Here is a 19,821-nt window from a genome sequence, read left to right on the forward strand (position 1 = left end):
GCAGTCAGCGAACTTAACCCCAACTAGGATTGAAGTCCGATTAGACCACTTGCTGACACAACACCGCAACAGGGTGTGTTAGGCAACTCTTATAATTAGAGCACCGAAGTGCGAACTGTGCCGTGCTGGCAGGCACCACTAAGCACCCAGACGTGGGTCAGGAAGCGCACTACTGGCGCGTGGCGCCGCACTGGCGGTCACAGCAATAGATGCTGATACGTGTGTGACACGTTGAGTGATTTGTCGGGCGCTAGATAGCAGCCATTCTCCGTACGCGAACAGTCATACAATAGGGTAGGGGTATTTAATGAACGACTTGCACTCACAACAAACACACGTATTCAATTGTACACTAGCGCATGGCCGTGCGGTCATGCGCAGTTTATATAATTGCAGGACAGGAAGTGGCCACAGAAACTTTGCCCTTCCAGGGCCTGCCAAGAGGACCAATGGAATGCGCTGCAGAGCCAGAGCACATGACCCTCGATCTCCAACGGGAGATCTTGCTCTGGGCATGCTCAGTGTGCGCAAACAAGGACTTAGTCCCAGGGAAGTCCGCTCGCCGCTGACCAGCACTGACTTTAATGGCAGGAGCTGAAGAAGCAGCAGTAACTCTCTGTACAGAGTGAGAGCGAGCAAGACACTGGGAGCGACGTCCCTGCTGAGCAGACTCCACTGCGGCTGGAGGAGAATGGGAGACCGCAGCGGAGACGGATCGAGATTCCCCCTGTGCAGCAGAGGAAACTCGACTCCTAACAGTAGGCAATTTAAAATTAGTTCCAGGGGTACACGGGCAGCAGTAGAATGGTCAGTGGAGGCCTAGTGGAAGGAGGGACCGCAGACAGGCTTCGAAGGCCTAACATAAAAAAATTGGACAGGCTGTAGGCACTTTATAATTGGTTCCAGGAGTACACGGGCAGCAGTAGACAGGTCAGTGTAGTAGTAGTTGAAAGAACGGGCCGCAGACAGGCTTCGAAGGCCTAACATAATAAAATGGGCTGGCTGTGGGCAATTTAAAATTGGTTCCAGGGGTAGACGGGCAGCAGTGGTCTGGTCAGCGGAGGCCGATTGTAATGAGTGTCTGCCAGTTAGTAGTTCAAAACAATAAATAAATAAATGTGAATGTCTCGCATTAAAACAAAACGAAAACACTAAAGGGTGCAATCATTAGGTTCAGGGGTGGGATCCTCTGCGTAGTTTCAGACCTACTAATTTAGCGCAAAGTATTTACTGTGGTAAATAGAGGACACTGCCCCTGACTATGTTAAGTACCATCATATATGTCAACACAATGGTATTGTCAGTGGCAGGAATGGAAGGATGTCAGCGCATAGACTAAACATTGGTGGAAGTGTGAGAGATAACTGTGGAAGTGGTAGAGCAATGTTTGACCTGGGGTTGGGTGAACTCTCTTGTGGCCGGCGGTACAGGCCCAGGGCCCCTCATGTTACAACAGTGTGTCTGACGTTGGGGGCGCACCACCACCGCCAGAGACACTTTATTGTACTATGAGGGACCCAGTGGCAGTGCCGTCGACCAAAAGCGGGCACACCCACCTCTTCAGACAAACAGCACTCTCACGGGTGCTTGCGCCAAGTCGCGATACCACGGCCCCGTGTGGGGAGTTTGGCCATTTAGGGAGGTGTAAACATGTCGTATGCTGGACAATCAGCTGCAGCAAATTAGACATTCGAAAAGTAATTCACAGTAGTCCACAGGCAAGAGCTTTTCGTAGGAAAGCTAGGTGTCTGCCGGGCAAGGTGGGGCAAAAGAATTCGAAATCCAGTTGTGGTTCATTTTAATGACTGTTAGATCATCAACATTTTGGGTAGCCAGACGAGTCCTTTTTTCGGTTAATATTGAACCTGCAGCACTGAATACTCTTTCTGATAGGACACTAGCTGCCGGGCAAGCAAGCTCCTGCAATGCATATTCTGCCAATTCTGGCCAGGTGTCTAATTTTGATGCCCAGTAATCAAATGGGAATGACGGTTGAGGGAGAACATCGATAAGGGATGAAAAATAGTAACCATACTGGACAAATGTTGTCTCCTGTCACTTTCAATTGATGCAGCAGTACCTGTCCTGTCTGCGGTCATAGCAAAATCACTCCACAACCTGGTCAGAAAACCCCTCTGTCCAACGCCACTTCTGATGTGTGCACCCCTAACACTCCTGGTCTGCTGCCCCCTGGAGCTCGTGTGAGAACGATCACGGGCGCTGTGTGCTGGGAATGCCTGAAGCAAACGGTCAACAAGAGTTGATTGTTTGGTTGCTAATATTAGTTCCAAGTTCTCATGTGGCATAATATTTTGCAATTTGCCTTTATAGCGAGGATCAAGGAGGCAGGCCAACCAGTAATCATCATCGTTCATCATTTTAGTAATGCGTGTGTCCCTTTTGAGGATACATAAGGCATAATCCGCCATGTGGGCCAAAGTTTCAGTTGTCAAATCTGCGGTTGAGATTGGTTGAGGGGCAGTTTCATGCAAATCTATGTCACTTGTGTCCCTCAAAAAACCAGAACCCGGCCTTGCCACGCAACCAATTTCCAGTGCCCCCGGGAAAGCTTCCTCATTAAAAATATACTCATCCCCATCATCCTCCTCGTCCTCCACCTCCTCTTCGCCCGCTACCTCGTCCTGTACACTGCCCTGACCAGACAATGGCTGACTATCATCAAGGCTTTCCTCTTCCTCTGGTGCAGACGCCTGATCCTTTATGTGCGTCAAACTTTGCATCAGCAGACACATTAGGGGGATGCTCATGCTTATTATGGCGTTGTCTGCACTAACCAGCCGTGTGCATTCCTCAAAACACTGAAGGACTTGACACATGTCTTGTATCTTCGACCACTGCACACCTGACAACTCCATGTCTGCCATCCTACTGCCTGCCCGTGTATGTGTATCCTCCCACAAAAACATAACAGCCCGCCTCTGTTGGCACAGTCTCTGAAGCATGTGCAGTGTTGAGTTCCACCTTGTTGCAACGTCTATGATTAGGCGATGCTGGGGAAGGTTCAAAGACCGCTGATAGGTCTGCATACGGCTGGAGTGTACAGGCGAACGTCGGATATGTGAGCAAAGTCCACGCACTTTGAGGAGCAGGTCGGAGAACCCAGGATAAGTTTTCAATAAGCACTGCACCACCAGGTTTAAGGTGTGAGCCAGGCAAGGAATATGTTTCAGTTGGGAAAGGGAGATGGCAGCCATGAAATTCCTTCCGTTATCACTCACTACCTTGCCTGCCTCAAGATCTACTGTGCCCAGCCACGACTGCATTTCTTGTTGCAAGAACTCGGACAGAACTTCCGCGGTGTGTCTGTTGTCGCCCAAACACTTCATAGCCAATACAGCCTGCTGACGCTTGCCAGTAGCTGGCCCATAATGGGACAGATGGTGTGCAACAGTGTCAGCTGCCGATGGAGTGGTTGGCCGACTGCGGTCTGTGGAAGAGCTGTCGCTTCTGCAGGAGGACGAGGAGGAGGGGGTGCGAACGCCTACAGCCAACTGTTTCCTAGACCGTGGGCTAGGCACAACTGTCCCGAAATTGATGTCCCCTGTGGACCCTGCATCCACCACATTCACCCAGTGTGCCGTGATGGACACATAACGTCCCTGGCCATGCCTACTGGTCCATGCATCTGTAGTCAGATGCACCTTTGTACTCACAGATTGCCTGAGTGCATGGACGATGCGCTGTTTAACATGCTGGTGCAGGGCTGGGATGGCTTTTCTGGAAAAAAAGTGTCGACTGGGTAGCTCGTAGCGTGGTTCAGCGTACTCCATCAGGGCTTTGAAAGCTTCACTTTCAACTAACCGGTAGGGCATCATCTCTAACGAGATTAGTCTAGCTATGTGGGCGTTAAAACCCTGTGTACGCGGATGCGAGGATAAGTGCTTCCTTTTTCTAACCAGAGTCTCATGTAGGGTGAGCTGGACTGGAGAGCTGGAGATCGTGGAACTTGCGGGTGTGCCGGTGGACATGGCAGACTGAGAGACGGTTGGAGACGGTATTGTTTCTGCCGGTGCCCTAGATGCAATATTTCCTCCTACAAAACTGGTGATTCCCTGACCCTGACTGCTTTTGGCTGGCAAAGAAACCTGCACAGATACTGCCGGTGGTGCGGAAAATGGTGGCCTTACAGTGACGGAAGGGATGTTGCGTTGCTGACTAGCTTCATTGGCCGAGGGTGCTACAACCTTAAGGGACGTTTGGTAGTTAGTCCAGGCTTGAAAATGCATGGTGGTTAAATGTCTATGCATGCAACTTGTATTGAGACTTTTCAGATTCTGACCTCTGCTTAAGCTAGTTGAACATTTTTGACAGATGACTTTGCGCTGATCAATTGGATGTTGTTTAAAAAAATGCCAGACTGCACTCTTCCTAGCATCGGATCCCTTTTCAGGGATTGCAGACTGAGCTTTAACCGGATGGCCACGCTGTCCTCCAACAGGTTTTGGCTTTGACACGCGTTTTGGGCCCGGCAGATGGAACCTGTTGCGATGTTGATGCCTGCTGCGGCCCCTCCTCCACCTCCGCTTCTGAACTACTGCCGCCTGCACCCTGTTCCCCCAATGGCTGCCAATCGGGGTCAACAACTGGGTCATCTATTACCTCCTCTTCTAGCTCGTGTGCAACTTCGTCTGTGTCACCGTGTCGGTCGGTGGTATAGCGTTCGTGATGGGGCAACATAGTCTCATCAGGGTCTGATTGTGGATCAGTACCCTGAGAGGGCAATGTTGTGGTCTGAGTCAAAGGACCAGCATAGTAGTCAGGCTGTGGCTGTGCATCAGTGCACTCCATGTCAGAATCTACTTGTAATGGGCATGGCCTGTTAAGTGTTTCACTTTCTAAGCCAGGGACGGTATGTGTAAAGAGCTCCATGGAGTAACCCGTTGTGTCGCCTGCTGCATCCTTCTCTCTTGTTGTTTTTGCTGAAGAGGACAAGGAAGCGACTTGTCCCTGACCGTGAACATCCACAAGCGACGCGCTGCTTTTACATTTACCAGTTTCAGAAGAGGAGGCAAAAGAGCTAGAGGCTGAGTCTGCAAGGTAAGCCAAAACTTGCTGTTGCTGCTCCGGCTTTAAAAGCGGTTTTCCTATTCCCAGAAAAAAGAGCGTTCGAGGCCTTGTGTAGCCAGACGACGAACCTGGCTCCACAGCTCCAAACTTAGGTGGAATATTTTTTTTCCCACGACCACCTGATGCTCCACTACCACTACCATCATTACCAGCTGACAATGAACGCCCACGGCCACGACCTCTTGCACCAGACTTCCTCATTGTTTTAAAAACTTAACCAAAGTAACTTTATTTGTTGTTGTCAAACAACTTACACGGTGACCTATAACTTCAGTATGATTTCAATATCCCTTTCCAGGTTGGTGAGACCACAAGGAAAATCAGGCACAATGTTACACACTCTGTTTTCTGTGGCACCAAATCACAGAGATGCCACACACGCAGAACTGTCACTCAAGCACAAATGTCAATATTAATCTCCCACTGTTTTATTTTTTTTTTTTTTTTCAGGGAGACTTTAGAAACAAAATTAAAAAAAATGATTTTTTTCAGGAAGAATTTAGAAACCAAATAAAAAAACAAAAAAGGCTTTCTATGGCCCACTGAGTGAGAGATGGCACACACAGGAGTCAGGAGTGGCCCACAAGCCCAGAGGCCAATATTTTTCTCCCACTGATTGATGTAGTGATTTTTTCAGGTAGATTTTGGAACCCAAATCAAGCAAAAAAAAAAAATAGGCTTTCTTTGGCCCACAATTTGAGAGAGAGAGAGATGGCACACCCAGGAGTCAAGACTGGCACACAAGCAGAAAGGGCAATATTAATCTCCCACCTATTTTTATTTTATTTTTTTCAGGGAGACTTTAGAAACAAATTAAAATAAAATGATTTTTTCAGGAAGAATTTAGAAACCAAATAAAATAAAATGATTTTTTCAGGGACAATTTAGAAACCAAATAAAAAAACAAAAAAAGGCTTTCTATGGCCCACTGAGTGAGAGATGGCACACACAGGAGTCAGGAGTGGCACACAAGCCCAGAGGCCAATATTTTTCTCCCACTGATTGATGTAGTGATTTTTTCAGGTAGATTTTGGAACCCAAATCAAGCAAAAAAATAAATAGGCTTTCTATGGCCCACAATTTGAGAGAGAGAGATGCCACACCCAGGAGTCAAGACTGTCACACAAGCAGAAAGGGCAATATTAATCTCCCACTGTTTTATTTATTTTTTTTTTTCAGGGAGACTTTAGAAACAAAATAAAATAAAATGATTTTTTCAGGAAGAATTTAGAAACCAAATAAAATAAAATGATTTTTTCAAGGACAATTTAGAAACCAAAAAAAAAAAAAAAAGGCTTTCTATGCCCCACTGAGTGAGAGATGGCACACACAGGAGTCAGGAGTGGCACACAAGCCCTGAGGCCAATATTTTTAGTAGTGTAGTGATTTTTTCAGGTAGATTTTAGAACCCAAATCAAGCAAAAAAATAAATAGGCTTTCTATGGCCCACTGAGTGAGAGATGGCACACACAGGGATGGCACTCTAGCAGAAATGCCAATCTTAATCTCCCACAAAAAAAAAAAAAAAAAACAGGGACTGTCCTACAATTACTATCTCCCTGCAGTAATCTTAGCCAGGTATGGCAGGCAGCAATAAGGAGTGGACTGATGCACAAATTAAATAAAAAGTGTGGACAAACAAACAAGATAGCTGTGCAGAACAACAGGATTTGTGCTTTGAAAAAAGCAGTTGGTTTGCACAGCGGCGTACACACAGCAATGCAGCTATCAGGGAGCCTTCTAGGGCAGCCCAATGAGCTACAGCGCTGAGAAAAAAAAAAATGTAGCTTCCACTGTCCCTGCACACCAAAGGTGGTGTTGGACAGTGGAAATCGCTACAGCACAAGCGGTTTGGTGGTTAATGGACCCTGCCTAACACTATCCCTGCTTCTGACGAAGCGGCAGCAACCTCTCCCTAAGCTCAGATCAGCAGCAGTAACATGGCGGTCGGCGGGAACGCCCCTTTATAGCCCCTGTGACGCTGCAGACAGCAAGCCAATCACTGCAATGCCCTTCTCTAAGAAGTTGGGGACCAGGACCTATGTCATCACGCTGCCCACACTCTGCGTTCACCTTCATTGGCTGAGAAATGGCGCTTTTCGCGTCATTGAAACGCGACTTTGGCGCGAAAGTCGCGTACCGCATGGCCGACCACGCACAGGGGTCGGATCGGGTTTCATGAAACCCGACTTTGCCAAAAGTCGGCGACTTTTGAAAATGAACGACCTGTTTCGCTCAACCCTAATGATCAGGACTGTGAAATGGGCAACAATTATTTGAACATCCTAGCAAGAAAAAATCTTAGAGTCATTAAAATCACATGTACAATAAAACTGGAAAATGTGTCTGGTCAGAAAGGGGGGGAATGACTCTGTAATGAATTGGTTAACCATTGCTTTTATAGTCTGAGACTGTATTCACATCTGCATTGAAAATATCAAGGAGAAACACAGTTGCAGATTCTGAAATTTCTTATAGAAACAATATTTAGAATTGAGAGTCCTCAGTGGTTGATACCTTTTAATGGCTAACTGAAAAGATGGTAACAAATTGCAAGCTTTCGAGACTACATATGTCTCTTCATCAGGGCTAACACGGTACCAAGATATATTTCTTTCCTGTATAGAAACAATGACACTGCATGCAGCAGTATTGTTCTAGTCTAAATAATAGACTCTATGATAGAGCCAAAGAGATCACATTATAAACCCATGGAGACCTATGAAAGAACTGCCACTGTGTCATGGCTTCATTATAAGAACCTGAATGTAAGCAACATCCTAAATGCCCCCACCCTACTGTTTCCTTCCCCATTACCCTGTAGATTGTAAACCTGCAAGAGCATTGTCCCTCAGTACCAGTCTCTCATTAGTTTGTTCACTTTAATTTATCTAATTTGTATGTAATCCTTTTTCACATGCACAGCATCACAGAATGAATGATGCTTTAAAAATAGATAATGATAAATAGAAGTAATAATAATAATAATGCTATTAAAAATGTCAATTAAGATATATTCCAATTCATTTATAAAACTCAATTATTTTTCATGTAACATTATGACACCCAAATACCTGAGCTTGTACTTCAAAGTGTAGTTAGTGTGCAGGTAGGTTTCTCCTTCACTCCCAGGAACCCACTTACAGGTTAAATCTTTCATATTCTTTGACCAGCATGTTATATTGGTTGGTTTCTCTGGTGGCACTGCAACAAGGAATTAAAAAAAAGATATTTCATGTTAGAAATCAAATTGAATATCATTTGTTAGTTTATACTGTGTTACTTAATAAGAGTAGAGAAAACTACATGTATGGATTTCTTGTAAAAAAAAAATTCAAATTTTATTCCAATTTGAGTAAAAATCAGCTATTATAGTATTGTATATAGTCTATAGAAAACATGTGACGCATTTCTGACGTGTAGTCTCCATTGTGCTATGTACAATTTAATCCAATAATTTTCAGTTTTAGACTCATATAGTCTTACTAAATGTGGTTCATGGGGGGAAAAGTTGGTAATTCAATTTCAGTAGTCTCTGTTAAGATGCTACTGTTCTTGAAGGAAGCATGATTAAAATGAGTGTTCACTCATATATATATAGTACAGACCAAAAGTTTGGACACACCTTCACATTTGAAGATTTTTCTGTATTTTCATGACTATGAAAATTGTACATTCACACTGAAGGCATCAAAACTATGAATTAACACATGTGGAATTATAAACTTAAAAAGTATAAAAAAAACCCTGAAATTGTATCTTATATTATAGGTTCTCAAAATAGCCACCTTTTGATTTGATGACTGCTTTGCACACTCTTGGCATTCTCTTGATGAGCTTCAAGATGTAGTCAACGGGAATGGTTTTCACTTCACAGGTGTGCCCTGTCAGGTTTAATTAGTGGGATTTCTTGCCTTATAAATGGGGTTGGGACCATCAGTTGTGTTGTGCAGAAGTCTGGTGAATACACAGCTGATAGTCCAACTGAATAGATTGTTAGAATTTGTATTATGGCAAGAAAAAAGCAGCTAAAGAAAAACGAGTGACCATCATTACTTTAAGAAATGAAGGTCAGTCAGTCCGAAAAATTGGGAAAACTTTGAAAGTGTCCCCAAGTGCAGAGGCAAAAACCATCAAGCGCTACAAAGAAACTGGCTCACATGAGGACCGCCCCAGGAAAGGAAGACCAAGAGTCACCTCTGCTTCTGAGAATAGGTTTATCCAAGTCACCAGCCTCAGAAAACGCAGGTTAACAAGAAGCTCAGATTAGAGACAAAGTCAATGCCACACAGAGTTCTACAGGCAGACACATCTCTACAACAACTGTTAAGAGGAGACTTTGTGCAGCAGGCCTTCATGGTAAAATAGCTGCTAGGAAACCTCTGCTAAGGACAGGCAACAAGCAGAAGAGACTTGTTTGGGCTAAAGAACACAAGGAATGGACATTAGACCAGCAGAAATCTGTGCTTTAGTCTGATGAGTCCAAATTTGAGATCTTTGGTTCCGACCACCGTGTCTTTGTGCAACGCAGAAAAGGTGAATGGATGGACTCTACATGGCTGGTTCCCACCATGAGGCATGGAGGAGGTGTGATGGTGTGGGGGTGCTTTGCTGGTGACAATGTTGGGGATTTATTCAAAATTGAAGGCATACTGAACAAGCAAGGCTACCACAGCATCTTGCAGCGGCATGCTATTCCATCCGATTTGCATTTAGTTGGACCATCATTTATTTTTCAACAGGACAATGACCTCAAACACACCTCCAGGCTGTGTAAGGGCTATTTGACCAAGAAGGAGAGTGATGGGATGCTACGCCAGATGACCTGGCATCCACAGTCACCAGACCGGAACCCAATCAAAATGGTTTGGGGTGAGCTGGACCGCAGAGTGAAGGCAAAAGGGCCAACAAGTTCTAAACATCTCTGGGAACTCCTTCAAGATTGTTGGAAGACCATTCCCGGTGACTACCTCTTCAAGCTCATCAAGAGAATGCCAAGAGTGTGCAAAGCAGTCATCAAAGCAAAAGGTGACTACTTTGAAGAACCTAGAATATAAGACATAATTTCAGTTGTTTCACACTTTTCTGTTAAGTAAATAATTCCATATGTGTTAATTCATAGTTTTGATGCCTTCAGTGTGAATGTACAATTTTCATAGTCATGAAAATACAGAAAAAGCTTTAAATGAGAAGGTGTGTCCAAACTTTTGGTCTGTACGGTATATAATTAATACTATTATAGGTAATGGTGAAGAGCTCATTGGCTTTGAATGTGGCGCTGTCATAGCATGCCACTATTGCCACAGGTAAGTTCATTATATTTCTGACATGTTAGATTTGGCATGATCAACTTCAAGTGTCAAGTGTCAGCATCTAGAAGTAACAACAGCTGAACAGTAAAAAGATAAACTACACAAAGACACAGAGCTGGCTCACACTTCAAATCATCTGGTGCATCACTCACTACAGAGTTTCCAATTGCCTTTGTAAATGAAAGTAAAAGATCTGAGCATCAAGAACTTCTTGAAATGTCAAGTGACAATAAGAGTGCTGGAGTAGCACTTTGTCATTGGACAGTCCAGTTGTTGAAATATGTTCTCTAGAGTTACGCACCACAGTCTGACGGATAGATCTGGGTTTAGATGAGGTCAGTTGAGAGCTATTAACGGCAATGCATAGTCTCTGCTGTTACATTTGTATGGGAGATATATTAATTTGGAATTTCTGGTCAGGGTTTCGTCTAGACTTCTTATTTTTAATAATGAGTAATGTTATTGCTACAGCTTAGGTCCTACAGACACATCAATGATTTTTCATACCCATGAAAAAAGGTAGTTTTTCACCAATTATCTGATCTGAGTAAAAGATTATAATAAGGAACATGCATAAAACCCTACAAAAACCAAAACCCCGTGACAGATTTTTCTTCTAAATCATTCATTTTACATTTTAATTCTTCTTAAAAATGAAAATTCATTATTAAAGCTACTTCATCTGTTATTTTCAGATCTAGCATTATTGGCAGTTAAAAGCATGAAAGAATGCGAGAACTTAAGGTGCGCATTGTCATCCCGACAAACTCCTGAAACGATTGCCAATAGCAATGTGAATTGTAAAAGAGAATAGGAGGAGATAAAGTAGCAAAAAATATAGAATAGGTGGAGTGAACAGGTATAGAACTGGAGAGAAAAAAATAGAAATAGAGGTATATTCTTATACATCATGCAGTACCATCAAGGAGTCATTTGATTGGCTCCAAATGTATTCTGCCGCACCACAGGACAACTCCAAACACACTGCCAATGTCATTAAGAAGTATCTCATAAAGAAGAACAAATAGTTCTGAAGTGATAATATGCCCCCATCTTTAAATCTGTGTAGGATTACATGAAGAGACAGAAGGATTGGTGCTAGCCTTCATGCACAGAAGAACTGTGGTTAGTCCTCTAAGATGTTTGGTAAAACCTCCCTAACACTTTACTTCAAAACCTGCAGTATATGCAGAAGAATTGATGCTGTTTGGAAGCTCATATCAAATATTTTAGATTTCTTTTTTGTTTATTCACTTGCCATGTTTTCAATTGATAAATAATGTTTAAACTTTTCTATTTTTGAATGCATTATTATTTAGTTGCAGCACTTTTTCCACATTTGTCTAAAACTTTTGAACAGTACTTAATATAAGACAGAAAAGAAGAAGATATAGGCATCGGTTAATTGGCAGGTGGCTTCTTGCTTGCCAAGTAACTGATGTAGCTGTGAAAAAAGGTGGATTAAATAGTGACAGGCAGCTCAATCTTCCAAAGTATCAACTGAGGTAGCCCCAGGTAAAGTCAAATGAAATTCATTAAGGAGCAGTGAAAAGCTAAGACTTGTTGAAATTCTGAGTCCTTTGACCTGGGTAACAATGTTATTTTAAGCGCAGTTGGTTTTGCTAAAATAAAATAAATCTAGAGAAAAACAGACACATTCCATGGGAAAGAGATCTTCTATCATATTACATATGGATATGTGATGAAAGCTTTCCCTTGTGTTTTGTGTTCCTTCTAGTGATAGTTCAATGAGTTTTAATCCCCTATGATAGGAGTCTGACAAAATGGTATTCCAACACATTATCTAGTTTGTTCCCTGTGGATAAAGACAGTTGTACATAGCGTAATGAATCTTCACACTACTCATGTCCCCATAGAAGAGTTCATTACTTGACGAAGTTTGCAGAGTATAAAACTGATCTATCCTTATTCCTAATGCAGTAAAATAGCAGAAATGTAACTAATTTAATATGAGCTTAATGGTTTATTTGATTTTTCCATAACAACATAACATAATTAGGCATCATTTGTCAAAAATGCCATACAGAGAAATTGGCCTTTTGCCCATGGTAGAAAATCAGAGCTCAATTTTTATTTTTACCTAAGCAGTTTATGTAATTAAAGCTCTTCTGTGATTGGTTGCCATAGGTATAAAGGCCCATTTGACTTTTCGTTAAATAGACAAAATAGTAAGGAAGCTATAACATATTGTTTTTGTCATTGTCTTTTTACATACTTTTTTCGCTCTCATTTGTTAAGATGTTTTGAAGTTCTATGGAAACCTTTTGACAAAAAGTCTGAAATTTTGCCATATATTCAGTATGGTTTTATTTTAGGAACCCCTACTCGGAAAATGCAACAAATCAAAACACTTTAATATAGAAATCTTAACATAGACCAAAGAGTAAACATTGCTTTATTTAAACCTAGAATAAACTGCTTCAAATTATATACTGAAAAAAATCCAAAATGTATAAATGAATGGTCTAGTTAATAACAATAACAAATAGGACCTCAGTTCTTTCACAAGGACTAGTGTTTGTGTAAAATAAAAATTGTAGCTTGTACTATTATCTTCCGTATTTTGGCTGAGAAATGCCCAAAAAATTGGATCCCATATGGATCATCTCTATTGCATCCGATTTCCAAGGCTACATTGTAATTATGAACTTAAGAGACTATTTGATTATGTACATTTAAATCTGTTTATGTAAAAATACAAATGCTACATAGATATAAAAGATGGACACACAGATGAGACACAGATGGAATATAGATGACAATATGGGTGAAAAGTATCCAAATTTTCTCGATTTTTCACATGCTCATATGAAACTTGTCCTCATTACCAGTTTGGTCTTGCATTGGCAAGGGTCACAAAAGAATTTCCTAAATTTAAATAATGTAAATATATTTTTTAGAACAAACGCAAAACCCTAAACAAGACAAATAAACGCACAAACTGTTTCTAAGACAAAAACAGGGATTAAAACACAAGCCATATGATCAGCATTATACTGTAACTAATGGGTGACTATGCACATGGCACTATATTGCACATTGTGTTAATGCTGATCTCTTTTATATTCTGTCAGTACCACATTATCAATGTATTGTCTGTACATGTGCATTGCACCTTTTTTCTTCACTGAATATTGATATCACTTTAAAAAAAGTGTCTTTTTTATACCTATTTTAGATATTGATTATTTTAACATGTTTCTATTGGTTATCATGCTGGTCATATGATTTGTATCCTAGTGCCAATTTTTAGCCTAGAATACAGAATCTAGCGCAACGCACCAATTAAAATGTTTTCATTTGTCTTGTTTATTTATTTATTTTTTGTGAAATTAAACATATTAATATGTATAAATATTTAGGTATATTTACTTTTTTTAAATTCAGAAGGTGCACTCCATATATTGTTTAGCACTCCATTAATATACAGGAGCTGCCCGCTCTATTATTACTCTTTGGCATCCGTATTTATACATCAACAGTTAAAAATGAACATGATCAAATAGAATTTCCTGCAATGTTTCTGTAAAAATTGGATATAATACACGAGATCTATATGAGATTAGCACACCCATCACCTTCAGACTTAATAAGCAAGTCTCAGCCAAAACGCAGAAGAGAATAACGTATGCTTCAAATTTTTTCAAATGGGTGTTCTCCATGCAAAAAACTGTCCTCCAGACAGCCCTAGTGAATTATGTTTTTCAGTATGTTGTCTGTTTTTTACAGACAGCACACGTCGATATAAAATGCTTGTCTGAACAAGCCCTGAGACTGCGGCTGACACAGAGAAAGGTTAGATACTTGGGACCATCCTGTTTGGGTACACCTTGCCACAGTGGGATGGCTTTTATACTCTTTTGATCAAAATGGTTCCAACCAATTATGCCATGTTTTTCCATGTATTATTATTATTATTTATTAACTTACTGCAGGACATCTATTTATTGTTTTTATTCTAGGTTTTGTCGATTAAAGGTCATCGCTTGACTGTCCACCTACAAATTGCTCTTATACTAACAGGTATGCTGGCAAAGGATTTCATTTTTGCTTCACTAGATAGATTTGGGGTAGAGGCCACTACCTTTTGGGATTTGCACCTTGACTGTTTAGATTTCCACAGGCTGATGCACAGCACAGTCAGATCCAGGTCCCCATCTATTTTGAGGTTTGCCAGCACATCCTAATTGGCTACCCCTTGCCACAGTGGGATGGCTTTTGTGCTCTTTTGATTAAAGTGTTGCTAGTATGCTATGTTTTTACAGGTATTACTAATATTTATTTACTTACTGCAGTGTGTCTGTTAATTGTTTTTACTCTAAATGTTGCCCTAAATCGAACTAGAACATTTTTTAGATGTGAAATTAAATAAAAAAGGTCAGTTTCTGACTGCTTCCATACTGCCCAACACGTAGACATACTACAGCTCCTGTGATTCCTCTTGTGGGTTAACCATATGCTGGTTTTATTCCTGATATTATAATATGAAATATATTTTAATATTTTAATATTATATAGCACTGTATATTACAATTGCTAATTTTTCCTTTCTACCCAGTTAATTCTTATGTTTTCCATTAGGTCTATGGTATCACGTGATTAAAATCTGACTAGCTAAATCCTTCTAAGCGCTATGTAGAAACAGGAGGTTAATTTTCTCTGTGTGAGTCATTAGTCACTGCAAAAAGTCAATGGCAGGGGGGAGGGGCAGAGCAGCTTGGTCAGGACTTGAAGAGAACAATGATTTTCCCAGGGACAAAAGACTTTCTGTTTCTAAATGGAGTAGAGAAATGAGTGCTATATAATATGATGATTGCAATATTTAAAGAGGATTTTTTTTTATAGTAGTGCTTCTTAAAAAGAGACATGAATGCTGATTAGTAGCAGTGAAATAAATGTGCATCACCCTGAACTGACTGATTAGAAACTTGAACCCTGTTTTATGGCTGCCATGAGTAAAATTCACAATTGTTAGTATAATTTCATCTTTTATTTAAATATTTATTTCTCTAAAAGTATTTTATTTTAAATGTGGCTAGTAATGACAAAACTATTAATGGAGAAACTATAGAGAAGATTTTGCAGCACCAAATAAATAAAATGTTCTGCTCAAGTAATTGGCTTTAATGGAGATCAACAAGAAGATCTATTAAGTAACATAGTAACATAGTAACATAGTTAGTAAGGCCGAAAAAAGACATTTGTCCATCCAGTTCAGCCTATACATCATAATAAATACCCAGATCTACGTCCTTCTACAGAACCTAATAATTGTATGATACAATATTGTTCTGCTCCAGGAAGACATCCAGGCCTCTCTTGAACCCCTCGACTGAGTTCGCCATCACCACCTCCTCAGGCAAGCAATTCCAGATTCTCACTGCCCTAACAGTAAAGAATCCTCTTCTATGTTGGTGGAAAAACCTTCTCTCCTCCAGACGCAAAGAATGCCCCCTTGTGCCCGTCATCTTCCTTGGTATAAACAGATCCTCAGCGAGATATTTGTATTGTCCCCTTATATACTTATACATGGTTATTAGATCGCCCCTCAGTCGTCTTTTTTCTAGACTAAATAATCCTAATTTCGCTAATCTATCTGGGTATTGTAGTTCTCCCATCCCCTTTATTAATTTTGTTGCCCTCCTTTGTACTCTCTCTAGTTCCATTATATCCTTCCTGAGCACCGGTGCCCAAAACTGGACACAGTACTCCATGTGCGGTCTAACTAGGGATTTGTACAGAGGCAGTATAATGCTCTCATCATGTGTATCCAGACCTCTTTTAATGCACCCCATGATCCTGTTTGCCTTGGCAGCTGCTGCCTGGCACTGGCTGCTCCAGGTAAGTTTATCATTAACTAGGATCCCCAAGTCCTTCTCCCTGTCATATTTACCCAGTGGTTTCCCGTTCAGTGTGTAATGGTGATATTGATTCCCTCTTCCCATGTGTATAACCTTACATTTATCATTGTTAAACCTCATCTGCCACCTTTCAGCCCAAGTTTCCAACTTATCCAGATCCATCTGTAGCAGAATACTATCTTCTCTTGTATTAACTGCTTTACATAGTTTTGTATCATCTGCAAATATTGATATTTTACTGTGTAAACCTTCTACCAGATCATTAATGAATATGTTGAAGAGAACAGGTCCCAATACTGACCCCTGCGGTACCCCACTGGTCACAGCGACCCAGTTAGAGACTATACCATTTATAACCACCCTCTGCTTTCTATCACTAAGCCAGTTACTAACCCATTTACACACATTTTCCCCCAGACCAAGCATTCTCATTTTGTGTACCAACCTCTTGTGCGGCACGGTATCAAACGCTTTGGAAAAATCGAGATATACCACGTCCAATGACTCACCGTGGTCCAGTCTATAGCTTACCTCTTCATAAAAACTGATTAGATTGGTTTGACAGGAGCGATTTCTCATAAACCCATGCTGATATGGAGTTAAACAGTTATTCTCATTGAGATAATCCAGAATAACATCCCTCAGAAACCCTTCAAATATTTTACCAACAATAGAGGTTAGACTTACTGGCCTATAATTTCCAGGTTCACTTTTAGAGCCCTTTTTGAATATTGGCACCACATTTGCTATGCACCAGTCCTGCGGAACAGACCCTGTCTCTATAGAGTCCCTAAAAATAAGAAATAATGGTTTATCTATTACATTACTTAGTTCTCTTAGTACTCGTGGGTGTATGCCATCCGGACCCGGAGATTTATCTATTTTAATCTTATTTAGCCGGTTTCGCACCTCTTCTTGGGTTAGATTGGTGACCCTTAATATAGGGTTTTCATTGTTTCTTGGGATTTCACCTAGCATTTCATTTTCCACCGTGAATACCGTGGAGAAGAAGGTGTTTAATATGTTAGCTTTTTCCTCGTCATCTACAACCATTCTTTCCTCACTATTTTTTAAGGGGCCTACATTTTCAGTTTTTATTCTTTTACTATTGATATAGTTGAAGAACAGTTTGGGATTAGTTTTACTCTCCTTAGCAATGTGCTTCTCTGTTTCCTTTTTGGCAGCTTTAATTAGTTTTTTAGATAAAGTATTTTTCTCCCTATAGTTTTTTAGAGCTTCAATGGTGCCATCCTGCTTTAATAGTGCAAATGCTTTCTTTTTACTGTTAATTGCCTGTCTTACTTCTTTGTTTAGCCACATTGGGTTTTTCCTATTTCTAGTCCTTTTATTCCCACAAGGTATAAACCGCTTACACTGCCTATTTAGGATGTTCTTAAACATTTCCCATTTATTATCTGTATTCTCATTTCTGAGGATATTGTCCCAGTCTACCAGATTAAGGGCATCTCTAATCTGTTCAAACTTTGCCTTCCTAAAGTTCAATGTTTTTGTGACTCCCTGACAAGTCCCCCTAGTGAAAGACAGGTGAAACTGCACAATATTGTGGTCGCTATTTCCTAAATGCCCAACCACCTGCAGATTTGTTATTCTTTCAGGTCTATTAGATAGTATTAGGTCTAAAAGTGCTGCTCCTCTGGTTGGATTCTGCACCAATTGTGAAAGATAATTTTTCTTGGTTATTAGCAGAAACCTGTTGCCTTTATGGGTTTCACAGGTTTCTGTTTCCCAGTTAATATCCGGGTAGTTAAAGTCCCCCATAACCAGGACCTCATTATGGGTTGCAGCTTCATCTATCTGCTTTAGAAGTAGACTTTCCATGCTTTCTGTTATATTTGGGGGTTTGTAACAGACCCCAATGAGAATTTTGTTACCATTTTTCCCTCCATGAATTTCAACCCATATGGACTCGACATCCTCATTCAAAGTAGTTTGCTGAGATGCAAAGTAGCCAAACTGCAATAAATATCTGATTTTGTTTCACATTCTTAACCCTCATTACTACATTTTACTTTATTATTTAATGTTATAGGCTCCATTGAGCTTCGCTGCTCCTGTATTTCCATTACAATGCTTTATGTTCTGTGTTCTTCAAATTAACTTTTACTATGATCAGTGATAACAAAATTTCCCATTAAATGTCACCTGCTTAATCCAGCAGGAAGTACGGCGGCGTCTAAAAATCACAAAAATTGACAAATCTCTGGGCCCGGATGGGATACCCCCCGAGTACTGCTGGAATTAAGAACAGTCATTGATAGACCATTATTTTTAATCTTTAAAGACTCCATAATAACAGGGTTTGTACCACAGGACTGGCGTATAGCAAATGTGGTGCCAATATTCAAAAAGGGGACAAAAACTGAACTCGGAAATTATAGGCCAGTAAGCTTAACCTCTACTGTGGGTAAAATCCTGGAGGGCATTCTAAGGGATGCTATACTGGAGTATCTGAAGAGGAATAACCTCATGACCCAGTATCAGCACGGGTTTACTAGGGACCGTTCCTGTCAGACAAATCTGATCAGCTTCTATGAAGAGGTAAGTTCCGGACTGGACCAAGGGAACCCAGTGGACGTAGTGTATATAGACTTTTCAAAAGCTTTTGATATGGTGCCTTACAAAAGGTTGATACTGTGCATAAATTGAGAATAATGGGGATAGGGGAAAATATGTGTAAGTGGGTTAAGAGCTGGCTCAGGGATAGGAAACAAAGGGTGGTTATTAATGGAGCACACTCTAACTGGGTCGTGGTTAGCAGCGGGGTACCACAGGGGTCAGTATTGGGCCCTCTTCTTTTTAACATATTTATTAATGACCTTGTAGGGGGCATACAGAGCAGAATTTCAATATTTGCAGATTAAACTAAACACTGCAGGGTAATCAATACAGATTAAATGGCAAATGAGCTTTAACCCCTTAGTGACCGAGCCAAATTTTTGAAATCTGACCAGTGTCACTTTATGTGGTAATAACTCTGCAACGCTTCAACAAATCCCAGTGATTTTGAGATTGTTTTTTTGTGACACATTATACTTTATGATAATGGTAAATTTTGTTCAACACTTTTTGTGTTTATTTATAAAAAATATCAAAAATTTGAGAAAAATGTTAAAAAATTAGCAATTTTCTAAATTTGAATGATTATCCTTTTAATCCAGATAGTCATACAACAGCAAACCATTAATAAATAACATTTCCCACATGTCTGCTTTACATCAGCACCATTTGTAAAATGTTATTTTATTTTGTTAGCATTTTAGGAGGTTTAAAAATGTAGCAGCAATTTTTCATTTTTTCAAAGAAATTTACAAAATTTATTTTTTTAGGGACTTATCCATGTTTGAAGTGACTTTAGGGGTCCCATATATTGGGAAACCCACAAACATGATGTTAGGACTGGCGGAACGCACCAAGACAGATGATAAAGGTGCGTTCGCAGTCCGGGGTCCACCGTGCAGGTGGAGACCTGCTGCTAGTAATTGGCAGACAATATGGCGGTACACTAAAGTATACACGCG

General features: G+C 40.7%; 1 protein-coding gene across 5 annotated transcripts in view; it reads right to left on the bottom strand.

Moving 5' to 3' along the window:
- The window catches only part of CRLF1 (cytokine receptor like factor 1), a 252,038-nt gene that overhangs the window by 102,169 nt on the left and 130,048 nt on the right, over window positions 1-19,821 (bottom strand). For all 5 annotated transcript variants that reach the window (XM_069740508.1, XM_069740494.1, XM_069740502.1 and 2 more), the window contains exon 3: window positions 8,163-8,292. In XM_069740508.1, coding sequence (XP_069596609.1) covers window positions 8,163-8,292 — 130 coding nt within the window. The remainder of the gene's footprint in view (window positions 1-8,162; window positions 8,293-19,821) is intronic.

This window comes from Ranitomeya imitator, chromosome 1 (genome assembly GCF_032444005.1).
Source record: "Ranitomeya imitator isolate aRanImi1 chromosome 1, aRanImi1.pri, whole genome shotgun sequence".
Taxonomy (NCBI): domain Eukaryota; kingdom Metazoa; phylum Chordata; class Amphibia; order Anura; family Dendrobatidae; genus Ranitomeya; species Ranitomeya imitator.